At 50.0% G+C, this 16,300-nt stretch overlaps 2 protein-coding genes across 2 annotated transcripts in view; one reads left to right on the forward strand and one right to left on the reverse strand.

Moving 5' to 3' along the window:
- Positions 1–8,218, forward strand: part of LOC311311768 (nucleosome-remodeling factor subunit BPTF-like) — a gene marked incomplete at its 5' end in the record, with an annotated part of 53,950 nt that extends 45,732 nt beyond the window's left edge. Inside the window, 7 exons of the mRNA XM_084441529.1 lie at positions 342–567; positions 1,640–1,944; positions 2,358–2,531; positions 2,929–3,121; positions 3,901–3,985; positions 5,441–5,627; positions 7,340–8,218. Of these exons, the coding sequence (XP_084297655.1) occupies positions 342–567; positions 1,640–1,944; positions 2,358–2,531; positions 2,929–3,121; positions 3,901–3,985; positions 5,441–5,627; positions 7,340–7,376 (1,207 nt within the window). The 3' untranslated portion in view covers positions 7,377–8,218. The remainder of the gene's footprint in view (positions 1–341; positions 568–1,639; positions 1,945–2,357; positions 2,532–2,928; positions 3,122–3,900; positions 3,986–5,440; positions 5,628–7,339) is intronic.
- Positions 8,219–12,214: 3,996 nt separating this feature from the next.
- LOC311311636 (UPF0450 protein C17orf58 homolog) lies at positions 12,215–15,472 on the reverse strand (the record flags this gene model as incomplete). The annotated part of the gene is made up of 4 exons (XM_084441386.1): positions 12,215–12,402; positions 13,601–13,792; positions 14,086–14,172; positions 14,806–15,472. 4 exons carry the CDS (start codon positions 15,470–15,472, stop codon positions 12,215–12,217), a joined length of 1,134 nt encoding a protein of 377 aa, XP_084297512.1.
- Positions 15,473–16,300: the final 828 nt, after the last annotated feature.

The following is a 16,300-nucleotide window of genomic DNA, read 5'->3' on the forward strand; positions in this document are numbered from 1 at the left end:
AAGAAAGAAAATATTTCATTGAGTTTTTTCCATCAGGTCATTGCGTTTCATAACCAACGCTCTGAGTTCAACTCCCGTTTGGTTTCGACGGGATTTTGTTCCCGTTCAACGCTCGCGGTCGCCGACGCGCCGGGCCACCGGCGGTCCGAGTGCGACGTAAAGTGACGCTGAGGTTTCCCCGGCGGTCAAAGCCAGCTTTACTCATGTACAGTCGCACATGTTCGCACGAGCAGATGCAACGTGCGGCGCTCTAAATGAAAAACAGAAAAAAGTTGATTGGAAGATGATGTTCCTCCCCCTTCCTCCTCCTCCTCCTCCTCCTCCCCCTCCCCCCCCCCCAGGATGATCGTGTGCAACCAGGTGATGAAGTTCCTCCTGGACAAGATCGACAAGGACGAGAAGCAGGCGGCCAAGCGCCGGCGGAAGGAGGAGGTGGTGGAGCAGAAGCGCTCCAAGCAGAACGCCACCAAGCTGTCGTCGCTGCTCTACCGCCACAAGGAGAGCCTGAAGGCCGAGATCCTGAAGAAGAGGGCGCTGCTCGACAAGGAGCTGCAGCTGGAGGCCCAGGTTTGGGACACTCACACACCGCTTAACCCTACCCCCTAACCTTTGACCCTAAAAACTCAACCCTTGACTTGTGGGGACCATCTCTGTCTCCCCACGAGTGACCATTGGTCTTGTTTTAACTATTCTTTTGGGGACATTTGGTCCGCACAAGTATAGTTAAACATAACCCAGGTGTGTGTGTGTGGGGGGTATGGTGTGAGGACACCCATGGAGCCTAATTGTCTTTTCCAAAGGGAAGTAGTTAAGACGGGAGAGTCTTGAAATCAGCTTCCCGGCTCAGGTTCATTGCCAGCCTAGAAGCTACATGCAGGGAGAATCTGCCTGAAGCAAAAGTCAAAGCTTTCTCAAATTATTTTCGGCTGAACATAAATTTTATACAAAGTATTCACGGGTGGGCTTATGTCCGCGTCCCTCCACCCATAACAAACTAACGAATGATATCCTAATACGGCAATGCATTTGTTGCTAGACAGTGTGATTGATAATCCAGTTCAGCACCGGGTTGACCTCTGTATTTTTCCTTAACTGTAATTATTAAGATATTTTTTATTGAGATGTTTGTCAGCGTGTGTCGTGTCTACAGTGCGGTTCCCCTGCCTTCCTCTGTTACTAAGCAGCGAACCCTGACACGTTCAACCGTGTCAAAGAGCTTGTTTTTCCCCCAACTGGACATTTGTTAAACAACACACTTACACTTCTGAAACAATCAACTTAAAGTCGTTAAATTGTTTGGTTATCCTAATAATTGGACGATGCAGTCAATGACAATAATAAATGCTTATGTTTGATTATGCTTAACCTACGAGGGTCGTATTCTTAGAATCGTGAAATGGTAACTCGCTGATGATCATGGTTGGATTAATTAAAGAAATGCACAGAACCGTCTTGCTGAACTGATCAACATGAGAGTGATTAGATAACTCTTTGGCAGTATCACAGGGATCCCTGTATTAAAGATCCAGGTTCTGGCCCATCAGTACGCACACGGGAAGAGGCTTCACACACACACACACACACACACACACACACACACACACACACGAGTAACCCTCTCTTTATCTCCTGTGTTCAGGAGGAGCTGAAGAGGGACGTGCTGAAGCTACGCAAGGAGAAGGAGCGCGCCCAGGCCGCCGCCCACCAGGCCGCCGCCCACACGCACCACGCCCAGCTGGCGCACGCCGGCCACGCCCACCTGACCTCGCCCACCTCGGCGGCCGCCGCCCACAAACGCAAGCGGGAGGAGGAGCGGGAGGCGGCAGCGGCGACGACGGGCGCCAAGGCCAAGAAGAAGAAGATGATCTCCACTACTACCTCAAGGGACAACAGGAAGGACACCAAGCTCTACTGCGTCTGCAAGACGCCATACGATGAGACCAAGTACGATAAGCCCCGCCTACCTAGCACCTACCCGACGCGTAGAAAGCGGCTTGTTGGTTTATTTTCATTAGTTCGTGTTCTTTATTGTCAGCAGATCAGGTGCTGGTCTGGTAGTCTTATCGTCGTCCTTGACCAAAATAAATTCTCAGCGGCGCGTGGTTTATGCAAATAATGAACTATGGGCGCCGACTAGTTACAGAAGGCTGTCTGAAAACCCAGCTTTAACCACAGCCCAGCCCATAATAACCACTCACCGTGGAAAACCGGAAGTGTTAATTCAAATGGAAAAAAAAAAGTATGACCACAATTTAACCGACATCGATTAATGACCAAAATCGACCTTGGCTGTCATGAATGATTAATTGGGCCCACCCCTAGTAACGCCCCCCCCCCTGTTTGGGCTCCGCCCCCAGGTTCTACATCGGCTGCGACCTGTGCACCAACTGGTACCACGGGGAGTGCGTGGGCGTGACGGAGAAGGAGGCCAAGAAGATGGACGACTACATCTGCGGCGAGTGCAAGCGGGCCCAGGAGGGCAACACGGAGGAGCTGTACTGCATCTGCAGGACGCCCTACGACGAGTCACAGTGAGTGTGTGTGTGTTGGTGTGCGTGGGTGTGGGGGTGACGGGAGAGTTTTATTTTGTTGTCAGAGGTGCTACTAGATAACCTATGAGAAGCAGTAACAGTTTGGCTTCACCCTTACGTGAATTTAAGCCGATCTAATGAGCCAATCAGGCTCTACGTCACCGTTCTGTGTATCCCTCGTCACGTTCGATACTTCCCGCTTGTAGCCAATAGGCGAAGGCCAATGAAGCGTGAACCCTGAACCCCGAGAAGCGTCTGTTTCTTCTGCCGCCGCTTCAGTCGGCCCTCAACAAAACGAACGCCTCCACGCCCTGACCCCCCTCTCCACGCCCTGACCCCCCTCTCCACGCCCTGACCCCCCTCTCCACGCCCTGACCCCCCTCTCCGCCCGGCTCAGGTTCTACATCGGTTGTGACCGCTGCCAGAACTGGTACCACGGGCGCTGCGTGGGCATCCTGCAGAGCGAGGCCAACCACATCGACGAGTACGTGTGCCCGCAGTGCCAGTCCACCGAGGACGCCATGACCGTGCTCACGCCGCTCACCGACAAGGACCACGAGGGCCTGCGGAGGATCCTGCGCTCTCTACAGGTACGCCGCCGACCCACCTCTCTCCTCTCCTCCCTCCCTACCTCTCTCCCTCCCGCTCTCCTCTCCTCCCTCCTCTCTCCCTACCTCTCCCCTCTCTCACTCCCTCCCTCTCTGCTCTCTCCCTCCCTCTCTCCTCCCTCCCTCTCTCCTCCCTCCCTCCTCTCTCCCTACCTCTCTCCCTCCCTCTCTCCTCTCTCCTCCCTCCTCTCCTCTCTCCCTCCCACTCTCCTCTCCTCCCTCCCTCCTCTCTCCCTCCCGCTCTCCTCCCTCCCTCTCTCCTCCCTCCTCTCTCCCTCCCACTCTCCTCCCTCCCTCTCTCCTCTCTCACTCCCTCTCTGCTCTCTCCCTCCCGCTCTCCTCTCCTCCCTCCCTCTCTCCTCTCTCACTCCCTCTGCTCTCTCTCCCTCCCTCTCCTCTCCTTCTCTCCTCTCTCCCTCCCTCTCTCTTCTCCTTCCCTCCCTCTCTCCTCTCTCCCTCCCTCCCTCTCTCCTCCTCCCGTGTCCCTCGTCCTCCTGCCGTGACGGCGGAGAACAAAGGCCTCCTCTGTTCCTCTCCTCCTCTTATCTCTACTGCCTCCCCCCTGGGTGCTACTTGGACAGCTGCCTGGCCACGCCCCCCTCCTCTCCTCCATGGAGCACATCTGTGTTGACCCTCACCTGCTTCCAGGGCCGCTCCACCAGCCTGCGTTTGTTTGCCTTTAATTTCTGCTCCACGTTTCTCAAGTGTTTCTCTCTCTCTCTGTCTCTGTCTCTCTCTCTCTCTCTTTCTCTCTCGTTCAGGCGCATAAAATGGCGTGGCCCTTCCTGGAGCCGGTGGACACCAACGACGCCCCCGACTACTACAGAATCATCAAGGAGCCCATGGGTGAGCCAAGGAACCGATTTTTAGCGCATGTTCAGCGTTTTGGCTTCCGAAAAAGGTTATTGTGGTTCAGTACACACGCGCACACACACACACACACAGACACACACACACACACACACACACACATTCTATCCACATCACCTTTGAGCAGCGTTGTTGTTGTTTTCATAAATAGTCGGAATAGTCGCCACCTGGGACACCCTGGTTGTTACTCTGTTATACACACACTCACACAAACATAAACACACACACACCCTTCGTCCCCACGTCTTTCAGTTGCTCAGCGCTGGTCGGAGGAGGAAGCCCTCCAACTCAGATCAAACCGGCCGTGCAGACGGCGACTTGCGTCAAACGGGCCTTTTTTTTCTTTTCACTTCCACACAAACAAACCGTTAATGAGCCTGACGGAAAAGGCCCTGGGACTCTCGCCCCACAGTAGCCCCTGTGCTCCGGTCTGGAAACTCTGGTCCCGCGCAAGAAAAAAAAGACCCTTTTTCGTCGACCCACAAAAAAACATTAAAAAACGTCTCCGGCCGCCACTGCCGGGATAGCTTTGGGGGGATTTTTTTTCTCTCTCTCTCTCTCTCTCTCTCTCCCAATTGAATCCGATGACGGAGAAGAAGGGCGTCTTTGATATGGCCGCGGGGCGGGGAGGGAGGAGGGGTTTTGGGGGCGGGCGAGGAAGGTAAAGAATTGGATATGTTTGTTTTAGAGAGGGGAGCCCCCAGGGCCACAGCGCAGGGTAAACCACCAGCGAGGATGTGAGGGCTGTCGGCCGACGCTAGCCTCCCTCCGCTGATCACCGGGACGCCCTACCGGCTTCTGGTCGCTCTAATGCAGTGGCAGCGGAATGACAGAATGCCGGTAGCGTCTTCATAATTCGCCTGGAAGGCCCGGCAATGATCGGGGTCGGGATTGGCAACCCGCTCTGGATTTTTGAGGTCACATTTCGGTGTGATGGACTGCGCCTCTTTTAGATGCTCTGCTTGAATGTCTAATCAGGCACACGCCGCAAACTGCAATAACGTTTGGAACAACTATGCAGATGGCTTGAGCGAAAGTCACTTGAAAAATAACATAATTTTACTCCAAAAGCGACCGGCTCAGTGGCCTTGTGGTTAGGGTGTCCGCCCTGTGATTGGGAGGTTGAGGGTTCGACCCCTGGCCGAGTCATACCAAAGACATAGAAATGGTACCCAATGGTGGAGGTACCCTGCTTTGGTACTCAGCATCATGGGTTGGATTAGGGCTAAGTCCCTGTGACATACTAGCGTCATGTCCAGGGGGTGTACTTGTACATCAAGCTGCCTCATGCTAAGGAATCAGGAGATCCTGCCTCCTGCCCTATGGGCCACTAGGCCCCAGAACCATTGGTTCTCAGGGCTACTTCATTACTCCAAAAACTCCCAAAAAATAATGCAGTCTCGATTCTGTCTCCTTGTTCTCCTCTACTAGACCTTTCCACGATGGAGGAGCGGTTGCAGAAGCGTTACTACATCAAGCTCACAGAGTTCGTGGCGGACATGACCAAAATCTTCGACAACTGTCGCTACTACAACCCCAGCGATTCGTCCTTCTACCAGTGCGCCGAGGTCCTGGAGAACTTCTTCGTCCAGAAGCTCAAAGGGTTCAAAGCCAGCAGGTAAGGAAGAAAGAGTCCGCCCCTGTGACCTCTGAACTTTGAACTCGCTCGTCCTCTCCCTCCTCCATTCATCCGATCTTCTCCGTCTGCCTCAACGTCCTGCTCCGCTATCTTGTTGTTCCCACCCCAGCCTCCTGATGCCGTTTCCTCTCTCGCTCCATTCTTCTCCACTCCACTCTCACACTTTCACCAGCTTCGGAAGATGCGGCACAATTTTAAATCTTTCGATTTTGAGTGTTGTTTGATTTGAGTGTGTAGTTTGTTTTGTTGGTCTGATCTGTCTATCGAAGGGGTCCTCCCAGGTGGCCCCGCTGTCACCTGCCCTGGCCATGTTCTGCTGTGTGGGGACTGATTGTGTACAGTGGCCACACTCCTGTCACATTCCCTCCTAACCTGCATATCATCAGTGCTAACCGCTAAGCCTTATAGCACACCCTGGCTTCAGTGTCTGCACCTAGCCTTGTTGTCTCGTTTAGCCCGCTATCTCACTCTGTGTGTGTGTCCCATGTGATGTCATTTCCTGTGTGCCTACGGCAATGTGCTTCACCTGCATGTATTTATACCATCCATTCTCTCTCTCCCTCTCTCTCTCTCTCTTGTCTGTCTCTCCCACTCTCTCTGTCTCTCTCTCTTTCTCCCTCTCTTGCAGATTGTGATGTCATAAGCTGGATGCCGGGGTCATTCAAAAAAACAAAAACATTAGCCAGTCCTGGACCTTGCTGTTTTCATTTATTGAAAACAGCGTTAAAACCGTTTGTAAGAAAGTGCATATATGTGACAGCAGCCGGTGAAAAGGTTCTTAAGTTACAATGAGGCAAAACATTTTTTTACCGTTTTCCTTTTGTTTATATTATGAAAGTTAACAAGTGTTGCAGTGACTCAATATAATAAACTTAATTTACTCAAGGACCTTTTCATCATCCACTGTCACATATTAAGCCACACTGTAGGTGGGATTTTTCTTTTGTATTTTAGAAGGAAATTAACTTCCAAAAAAAACACAATTTCTCACGTTTGATAATGGCAGCCATGTTGGTTACAATAAGCAATCGAGGGAAAAGTATTTTTTTCTATCATCTTACAAACAACAGATATACTGTTTATAACTCAGTCTGGTGCGAGGCACAATATCACGTTTTGAAAAGGTTGGTTAACCATTTTCATAAGAATTTAGCAGAATTGCTATACATTTCACTCAGTTTCACATATGCAGATAACTTATCATTTAATTTAACAAACTGTACTGACCAGAAGCAAAATTTTACCTCCTCTTAGCCGATTATTTTAAAAAGCTTGCCACATTTATTAGTTTCTCTTTTAGCAGATTTTTCCATGTATAATGTTATTCATGTGCATATTATATCCTTTTGTGAAGGACTATTTTATGTTCAAAAAGGAAATAATGGTAGGAAATGTAAAGATCGGTCAGAGAGAAGTGCTGGTGAGCTCGAGAGCCCCACATTTATGATTTATCTTCATTGTATATATCCAATGTTGGGCGAACGTTGTGTTGTACAATGCAGAGCCAACTTTACACCAACATGGCTGCTTGTCTGCTCAAAACATCTGACCCCACTGGCATCCATCAAGTGTTTATTGTGTTTGTGTTTTTGTATTCCCTAGTGAATATTTTTGTCATATGTCAAGCTTTTAATAAAAAACAACAACTACAACCAAGTTATCCAACTGTTTCCTCTCTTTGCATTCTGTAGGTCTCATAACAACAGTCTACAGCCCACCGCCTCTTAGACAACACACATGCCCCCACCCCCCCGCCACTTTCTAAAGCTAACTGTCAAAATATCCGCTGCTGACGTGGTTCCTTCTGAACGCTTGTACCCCCCCATGGTGAAGGCCAGACTGCTGCTCAGACCACCCCCCATCCGGAGCTGGAGAGTCGACTCGCGTTCTCGTTGAAAACCAGCAGACACGCTGGCGCACAACTTAGACCGAACGGCACGTGTATGAAACCAGACAAACCTGCCCCCCCCCCCTCCCTTTCCACCCCCAACCACGTCAGTAGTAAGCGGTCGAGGAGGATGTTCCTATTGGACCGACCCTCACATCTCACGCCCTTTTCGTGTGTGCTTGTGGAAGGTAGCGCAACGCGTCCCCTGACAGCCGGGGGTCGGGGCAGTTGGAAGCACGGCCTCGGATGCCAGTTTCTCTCCACCTCTCCTCTGGGAGAACGAGGACAGGAAAAAAAAAGACACTCTGAACTCAAGCGGTCTGGTTGTTCATTTGCAGTACAAAACAAGGCAGCGGTAGACTCGAAGAGTTGTGTTCATTCTGTAGCTAACCTCTTTTTTTTTCTATCCCTATCTCAATATGTCAGCTTTTCTCTTCCTACCCTTGGGGGTGAACTCTTTCATTTCGTACTGACACTTTCCAGCTGTCTCCACTTCCTCATATAGTGATTCCTCATTCTGTGCAGGTTTTCCATGGGATACACACACACACACCGGTGGGTCAGCCTGTGTTTTGGAAGGAGCTGATCTAAGATCAGTGAGAACCCCAACTGGTAGTGTCTGGAAACCAATGTGTCCTGACCCCAGGACAGCCCTGATGTTCCACTTCCTATGTGACATTTCACCCCGCTGTACAGCAGAAATGCTACATCTGTATCTTAAGCTACTGTTTCATTTTTTTTTTTTCTTTTTTTTTTTTTCTTTGCTAAAGTTACTGCCTCAAATGGGAATACTGTTGTATATGAAATTTCAGTCAGACTTTGAGGAGACAAGCTGTCTTAACTCAAAATCAACTATTTTCATCTGAGATAATGTTCTCCAAGTCTTTCCGCAGGATGAACTTGGAGAAGATGAGAACTGTAAAGGGCCTATTTAACCTAAGTGTACTGACCCTTCACACCCTAGCCATGCCCCCCCCCCCCTTACCCCTCCCTGTCTCCTTATTTGGTCAAAGTGGTTGTCTGTCACATTTCTCTCAACTCATAAACCCCGCCCCTTTCCACTCAAGGGCATGAAGTCGGATAATCTCTATTGACTTTTTTCAACGGGATTAAGTGAATTATGTTGTGGTCTATGATCGTTAATCTGTCCGTAAATTTTGGGAGGGGGAATCTTTATACCATGTGGGTTTGTATGAAGATTTTATAGGGACATTTTTAAATCATATTTGGAGCATTTTTCTAATCTCTGATAGTGGTAGCATGACTTGTGGGGGAGGGGGGGGGACAATTATGGATTGGTCTGAGGCATTTAAGGACTCCTCAAATTCTTCGAGATTGACAAAATGAGGGAATAAAACGAGGATTCAAATTTATTGAGGGGTCCAGTTTTTGTTGTTTTTTAAGGACTGAGTTGAGAGATCTGGGACACACCCGTTTGAGAGTCGTACTGCTCACTTCCCTGGATGTCCATTCGTAGGTACAGTGCACCTTGTCCAGTGTTTGTGTTCCATATTGTATATTATGGTTGTCAATACAGTATATGAAGAAAATTGAGATTTTTAGAACTTTTATTTTTCACCCTTTTAACCAGCAACTATGTCTACCTGTACATTCTCAACAGTGCACTCGATAACCATTAATGGAAGTGAACTTTACATTTAGGTGAAATTGCCCTTTATATTGAAAGTGCTGCATATTGTGGGCATATTGATTTTAAATAGGGCAGGGGAATGTTGTCTCTTATGAAGAGATTTTTTTTCTTCTTCAAACGAAACCCAACCATTTACACACCCCTAATTTTCATCACATGATCTGTATTATTTATTCATATCGATAAAAAAAACTTTTCATTTTCAAGTAATGTTTGAGGAATCATAACTGGGGGAAAAAAATACTATCTATGTTTTTAACAGATTGTGGCAACTCTTAAGAGCTCCTTTTTTGTACTCGATAGGACATTTCATCCTAGATAATAAAGTAATGTTTTTGACATCAGTTGTCCAAAGTGCTCTCGTCTTTGTTTTCTTTGTGACTTGTTTTGTGGTATTATGTATTCAGAAAGTAAATATTTTATTATAGCACTGTAGTTATTCATTCTTTGCTAAACACTCCCACACATATGTAGTGGAAGAGAGAGAAAATAGAGATCATGTTCAGCTGGCTTCCCCAGGTTTGTTAACTTAATACTGCGAAAGATGAAGACCAGGATGTGATAGACCAATGACACTCATCTAGGCCTGGCGTTGTTGGTTCGAGCCCTAACGGTGGGGGTTAGGATATGGATGGTGATAGTCACGGTACATATGTGTCCTCAGAATGGACTTCCAGAAGAGCAACACGCACTCAAACTCACCCCCCTTCCCCACCACACACACATACACCCACCCGTGTAGCTATATCCTATGTTCCAATTAAGAGTGTGGGACATACATTTACCCCCCCCCCCCCACCCACACACACACACACACACACACATCCTTGACGTTCTAAATGAAACCAGTAGCTTGCATGGACACCAAATGCACCACAGAAGACCACAAGCCCCACACTGATTCCTCTCTCTTTATCTCTCTCTTTCTCATTCCCTCTCCCATTCCCCCTCTCATTCTCTCTCTCTCTCTGTGGCTTGGGGGCTTGAACGCTTGTCACACAGGAAGGAACTTGGACAGATTCCCCCCCCTCCCTCTCTCCATCCCCCTCTTCTTTATCCCTCTCTCCCCCATGAGGAATGTCCTCCCGCTGCGATGCTAGTCGCGATGGGAGCAGCCAGCTCCTGTTTCCTGCCTGCCTGCATCTGTTGCTCCCAGCTCTGATCCCAGATAGACCCTCCCGACCATGGGAACAGACGGGGGGGGGTACGGATCCGAACGTTTTCCGAAATCATCCCGCGGAATCGTCAGAGGGCTTCGGATTTTACTATTCGCCGCCTCCTCGTTGGGAGATCGCTGGCGTTGATTAGGCTACAGCAGGCACCGATACGGAGAGATTTCAGAGTCGCGTGCGCGCGTGTGTTGCGTTTGTGCGTTGACCCCTACCTAAAGGGCCTGGCAAGAACTTAACCCACAAAAGGCGCCAACAACCACTGAGTACAAAACAAATGCAACTTTATTACAGGTCATTCGTGTAGCAATGAAAGGAGATATGAACACACAGTGCAAACCCCTTGGCTCTCTCTCTCTCCAGTTTGGGAACGAGGAGGATGCGGAGGTTTAAGGGCTGAGGGTCTGTGGCCCAGATGAGGTCTTCCTCATCAGCCATTAAAACGTGCCCTCAGGAATGGAGAGACCACAGGGCCTCTTTCTCCCTGCATCGCTCCCTGTCGATCATTTTTACATAACCCTCTTTTTTTTCACCCTCCCCTCCCTCACTCCGCTGCTCTCAAATGCCTCCTTTGAGCGTCAACCCTCCCGGGGTGGGGGTGGGTCGGTGTGTGTGCGTGTGTGTGTGAGCAAACAAGGGCCAGAGGTGGCGTTGCCTTTCGCTCCAGAGAGCGGGGGCCGACACACGTGAGTCCAGGTGCGGCGGGGGATCAGATTTCCGTGATTAGTTTTACCGCTCGCCCCGTCCTCCAGTACCGCGCGCTTCCTTTTGAAGTCCCACTCTCTAGCGCAGGCCAACATTTCATCACCGCACACATAATTAAAGTTATAGTAAAATAACCCCCACCCCTCTCTCTTTCTCTCTCTCGATAAGCAAAAAGGCAGCATTTCTATCTGCTCTGGCTCCCTCTCCTCTCCTCCTTTATATCCCCACCACCCCTCTCTTCCCAACAACAATAATAGTGCATTTCCTGTATTTAAAATGACAGGTACAACATAACTGTATGAAGATGTAGCGTTGTACAGGCATAAATAGTCGTGTCGTAATGACAGTTAATGAAGTCATGATGATTCCCTTTCCAGATGCCATCACTAGCAGACGTTTAACAGGAGGAATGGCTATTTCTGTGTAACTGGATATGCAATAGCCTACCTGCTAGGAACAAGGGAATTTGAACAGACAGTGTGTGCGCGTGCGTGTGTGCACACTAACGTGACTAACCAGGTTTGAGGGTTGGCAACCACTCTCCCTCAGGACAAACATGCGCCTGTTTCACACACACTCAGATATTGATTTGAACGAAGGCCGCAGGACAATTCACACAGGCTGAAATTATTTAAGAGGGAGCGAATAAAAATGTCCTTGAGCTGAGTTATTCCGTTCACCCATTTGAACTCGGGCCGTGCTTGACTGTTAATAGTAGCCTAGCTGATTCATGTATCAGACAAGAGTGTGATGCCCAGGAAAATGCCCGTTTTAAGTGCTATAATTTAAGTGCTATAATGTGTTGAGTTACTTTATGAAAAAGGCGCTATCAGAGGGAACTGTCGCAAAAATTAAGCTGGTTTTGGGTGACGGCGTAGGAGTCCTTCAGTCTTCTGTTCAAAAAGGACGCAAGGCGATACGACGGGAACTGTACAAATGAGCTCAAATATCACCTCTCAACCTGGGTTATGATGCAGAATAACAAAGAAAGGTCCGTGCCAAAAGTAGGATTCTGTCCTCGTCCAGAAAATCTTACGATTTTCCTGTGATGCTGCGGGGTTGGGTTGTGATATTGGCTTTGCACATCAGTGGCTGCGATGCCCCCCTCCCCTCTCGGCTAGCCTACTGTAGAGGGCGATAGTCCTTCTCTGGTTCACCTGCACCTGGAGCGCGTGGCCTCCAGGGCTTTCTGGTGCCTCCTCTTGTTGAACCTCTTGATGTAGTTGTTGCTTCTCAAGAGGCCGTCGCCGGGCTTCAGTTTGCCCCCCAGCAGGGCCAGGAGGTCGTTGGGTAGGTGGCGCCTCCTGTGGTAGATCTGGCCCATCACAATGTATCTGCTCCCTGGATGAATCACAGGACGGAGGTGTTAGAAAACGTAGCCTGGAGCGACTTCACACTTAAAGGGGTGCTCGCTCTAAAATGGACATTTTGTCTTGAAGTTTCCCATTTCGACAAATGACATTGAACCGTGCGTGCATCTTGACGTTCGACCGCTTTACGAACTGTACTGTAAACCGTTCTCCATATGGCTGTGAACGCTGGACCCTGAGCCAACCCTGCATAAGACCCTATATGGGTGCGACACCAGAATGCTGCATGCAGTACTTAAAGGACAATGCTCGTTTTTGACAACCCGGACCTTATTTACGGCATATTATAAGACGTTTGACTCACCGAGATAACTTTGGTGTAATTCGGAGGCCTGTAGAAGAAATTTAAAATCCAGCGCGAGCCAAGTATATCCATGTAATGGCGGCAGACGGGGCACTGAGAATGCAGCTTCTAAAAATCTATTTTCTGCCGCGAAACGGTTGTTTTCATCAATCTGTCTTTATGAATCGCTAGTTGTGCTTACATAGAGCGTAGGCCTGTTATGGTTTTTCACATGCTCTGTAATATGATCTTTAGAAACGTCTTTAGACACGAAATAGCTTCCTCACTTGCTCCAGCACGCATGCGCACAGCGTGCTGGGGCAACGCTTGCGCACTGTGCGCATGCGTGCTGGAGCAAGTGGGGAAGCTATTTCGTGGGGAAGCTATTTCGCGCTGGATTTTAAATTTCTTCTACAGGCCTCCGAATTACACCAAAGTTATCTCGGTGAGTGAAACGTCTTATAATATGCCGTAAATAAGGTCCAGGTTGTCAAAAACGAGCATTGTCCTTTAACAAGCATCTGTATGGGGGGTACACCAGTGAGTGAGAAAACAGCAGCCAGGAGAATGAGGCTGGCTGGTCACTGCCAGAGACACCAGGAGCTTCCAGCCAGCAAACCGGTGCTGTGGGAGCCGACACACGGGCATCGATCACGAGGGCGTCCCACTCTAACATACGTGGCCGTGCTCAAGAAAGACGCAGGGGTGGAAAGCACTGGCGAGCTGCTAGCCAGACGCACGGAGGATCAGGACCACCGGAAACACCGATGGGAGGTGCTCGCCCGAGGACGACCCTAGAGAGACCGGACCCCCCGTCCCCGTCCCTCATAACGACATTGAATATGTACAGTAAAACAAGGGGTTGTGAAAAACGAAATCCTCTTACCCAGTTTGAGGTCGGGGCACGGCTTGCTGCACTTGTAGGTGTCCAACACCAGGAGGCGCACTTTGAAGAAGAAGCTGTCCGGGGTGACGTAGAGACGGCTCATCTTGTAGAATCCATCGCTGCCGACCATCAGCGTGATGAGGCGTATCCCTTTACGCACCACGTCGATGTCGTGGACGATCCCGTTGATGGCTGTGCGTTCATGCAGGGGGGGGAGGGGGGGGTAGAAGGTAAATGTTGCGTTACATGGTTTGCAGAGGACATCTTTTGTCTGAGGACTAACAGTCCGAGCGGAGGTGACGGCCTCCGTGATCGAGGTTTATTGTTGCTTCTTCTCTTTCAGTCTTTTTCCATCTATTAAGGGAATATCCCCAGACACACGCTCACACACACACACACACACACACACACACACACACACACACACACTAACACACACACACACACTCACTCACACACATACACACACACACACACACACTTACCAAATTCACTGAAGCAGAAGTACTCTCTCTCCTCCTTCTCCTTCCTGCACTCACTCATGCAGACAGCCTCGTGTGTGAAGTCAGACTCTGAGAGGAGAACAGGAGGAGAGAGGGAGGGGGTGAGGAGAAAGAGAGGAGAGAGGGAGGGGGTGAGGAGAACAGGAGGAGAGAGGGAGGGGGTGAGGAGAACAGGAGGAGAGAGGGAGGGGGTGAGGAGAACGAGAGGAGAGAGGGAGGGGGTGAGGAGAACGAGAGGAGAGAGGAGGGGGTGAGGAGAACAGGAGGAGAGAGGGAGGGGGTGAGGAGAACGAGAGGGGAGAGTGAGTGGTGGGGTCTGTGTGTGGAGCCAGACAGCCCCTTTCCAGTGTCACTTGTACGGCCAGGGAGGTCATTACAGAACCCAGGAGTCACATTCCTCAGGATGGGGGGGGGGGGGGGGGGCGCACACACACACACACACACACACACACACCCTTAATTACTGTATCACATACAAGGCATATTTAGCATTTCGCTCTCTGTGTCTCGCTCCTCAAGACAAAGAAGGCACCCATCCAGAGTCCGGATTTTTGTGGGGGAGATGCGCTGGCAATTTGCGGCCGGAGAGGTAATTAGGCTAACGACCAGATGTCCCACCAAGCATTATGCTGTCATGACACCCTGCTTTACTGCATTGAAATGCGACGGGTGTTGTGCCGCGTTTTTTCTTTCTTTCCGTACCTCGTTTCAGGACGTCGAACTGATAGAGGAGGCTGGGGTTGCGTCGGTTGAACAAGACGGACGGGCGGCTGCTGTTCCTTCCGCCCGACTGGTAGAGGCTGGACTTCCCCGGGCGGTTCTCCTCAGGGTCCAGCTTCCTGTTCGGGGGCTCCCTGCGCGGGGAGGAGGGGGCGGGGTGAGGTTGGGTTTGAGTCGGCGGCGGCTGGCCCCTGGGCCTGGAGTTGGGGTGACTCTCCCCTGGGTCGCTGTGGGGAGGAGGAGGGGAGGGGTTGTTGGAGTGGGCGTCCGCGCTGACCTTCTGAGTGCGGTTGGCGGCGGCGGTCAGCGGCGGCGTCTTGGGGAGCAGCGACCCAGCCTCGCCGCGCGCCTTCTCGCTGTTGTGCTCCGTCAGGCGGTCGCTCTTGGTGGCGCCCTTCTTGCTCTTGCCGTGGGGCCGGGCCGCGGGGACCAGGTCGCCGTGCTTGGGCCAGACGCCCGGGGACAGCGGGTCGAGGGTGTACTTGGCGTCCCCGGACTTGCCGCTCTTCTCCAGGAGCTCGTTGGCGGGGAGGGAGGGCTCCTTGCCCCCCAGCTGGCTGTGGTTCTGGGCAGGGTCTCCCACGCCGCCCTGGCCCTTCTCTGTCAGGGAGAACAACTCTGAGTAAAACAGGCAGGGAGGACCGCTCATGTTCCTACACTCGACTTAATAACCATGTTATAGCATTGTGTCAGTGCTCTGTACTAACTACAGGCAGTTAGAACACAAGGTGACACTGACCTTGGTTGATTCATGAATTCCTCCTATAATCTTATCAAAGCAAGAGGAAGTGGTGAAGTGTGTGTAGTATCCACAGGATTAACCCTGCAGTGCAGATTCTGCCAAACAGAATACTGTTGGAAACATTTTTAATTTTTTCCTTTTTATGCTATCTCAAAAACTTTAAAGTGATATTCAGAGACTGATACAATTCTACATTTGAGAACAAAACTATCGACACTAATCAAAAATGTTTTGTTAAGTTAAGTTTCATACAAAATGTATTAATCAAAAGGTTTTGTTTGCAAATCCAAAAGTTTTGCTTGCAAATCCAAAAGTTTTGCTTATACGAATCAAACAGTTTTGCTTGCAAATCAGGTGCCATATTGCATTCACATATGCCTAAGTGGCATTTCATCCTGCTAACGTCTACAAATGCAAACTCAGTTTCACTCGTTTGTCTTGACAGTTTTCAGCGTGCCAATAACTTACCGCACAATTGATATGGTCCAAAACTAATAAGTAGTCTAAAATTAAATTTCGTATAACCTCCCTGCTTTGCTCCAGGACCGGGTAAACTGTTGAAAGTTGGAAAAACAGCACAAAATGTGTCAAAGACTCACCATTTACAACATGCTCCTCCGCCGCGGAGAGAGAAAAGGCAAGAAGCGAGAGTATTATAATCCCTGTCATCCTGAGACGCTCCGTGGGGACACGCTTTGAAGTCTGCTAGGATGTCGGCATTCCTGGGGCTTTTAT

The sequence above is a fragment of the Borostomias antarcticus genome, assembly GCF_949987555.1.
Source record: "Borostomias antarcticus genome assembly, chromosome: 7".
In the NCBI taxonomy this organism is placed as follows: Eukaryota; Metazoa; Chordata; class Actinopteri; order Stomiiformes; family Stomiidae; genus Borostomias; species Borostomias antarcticus.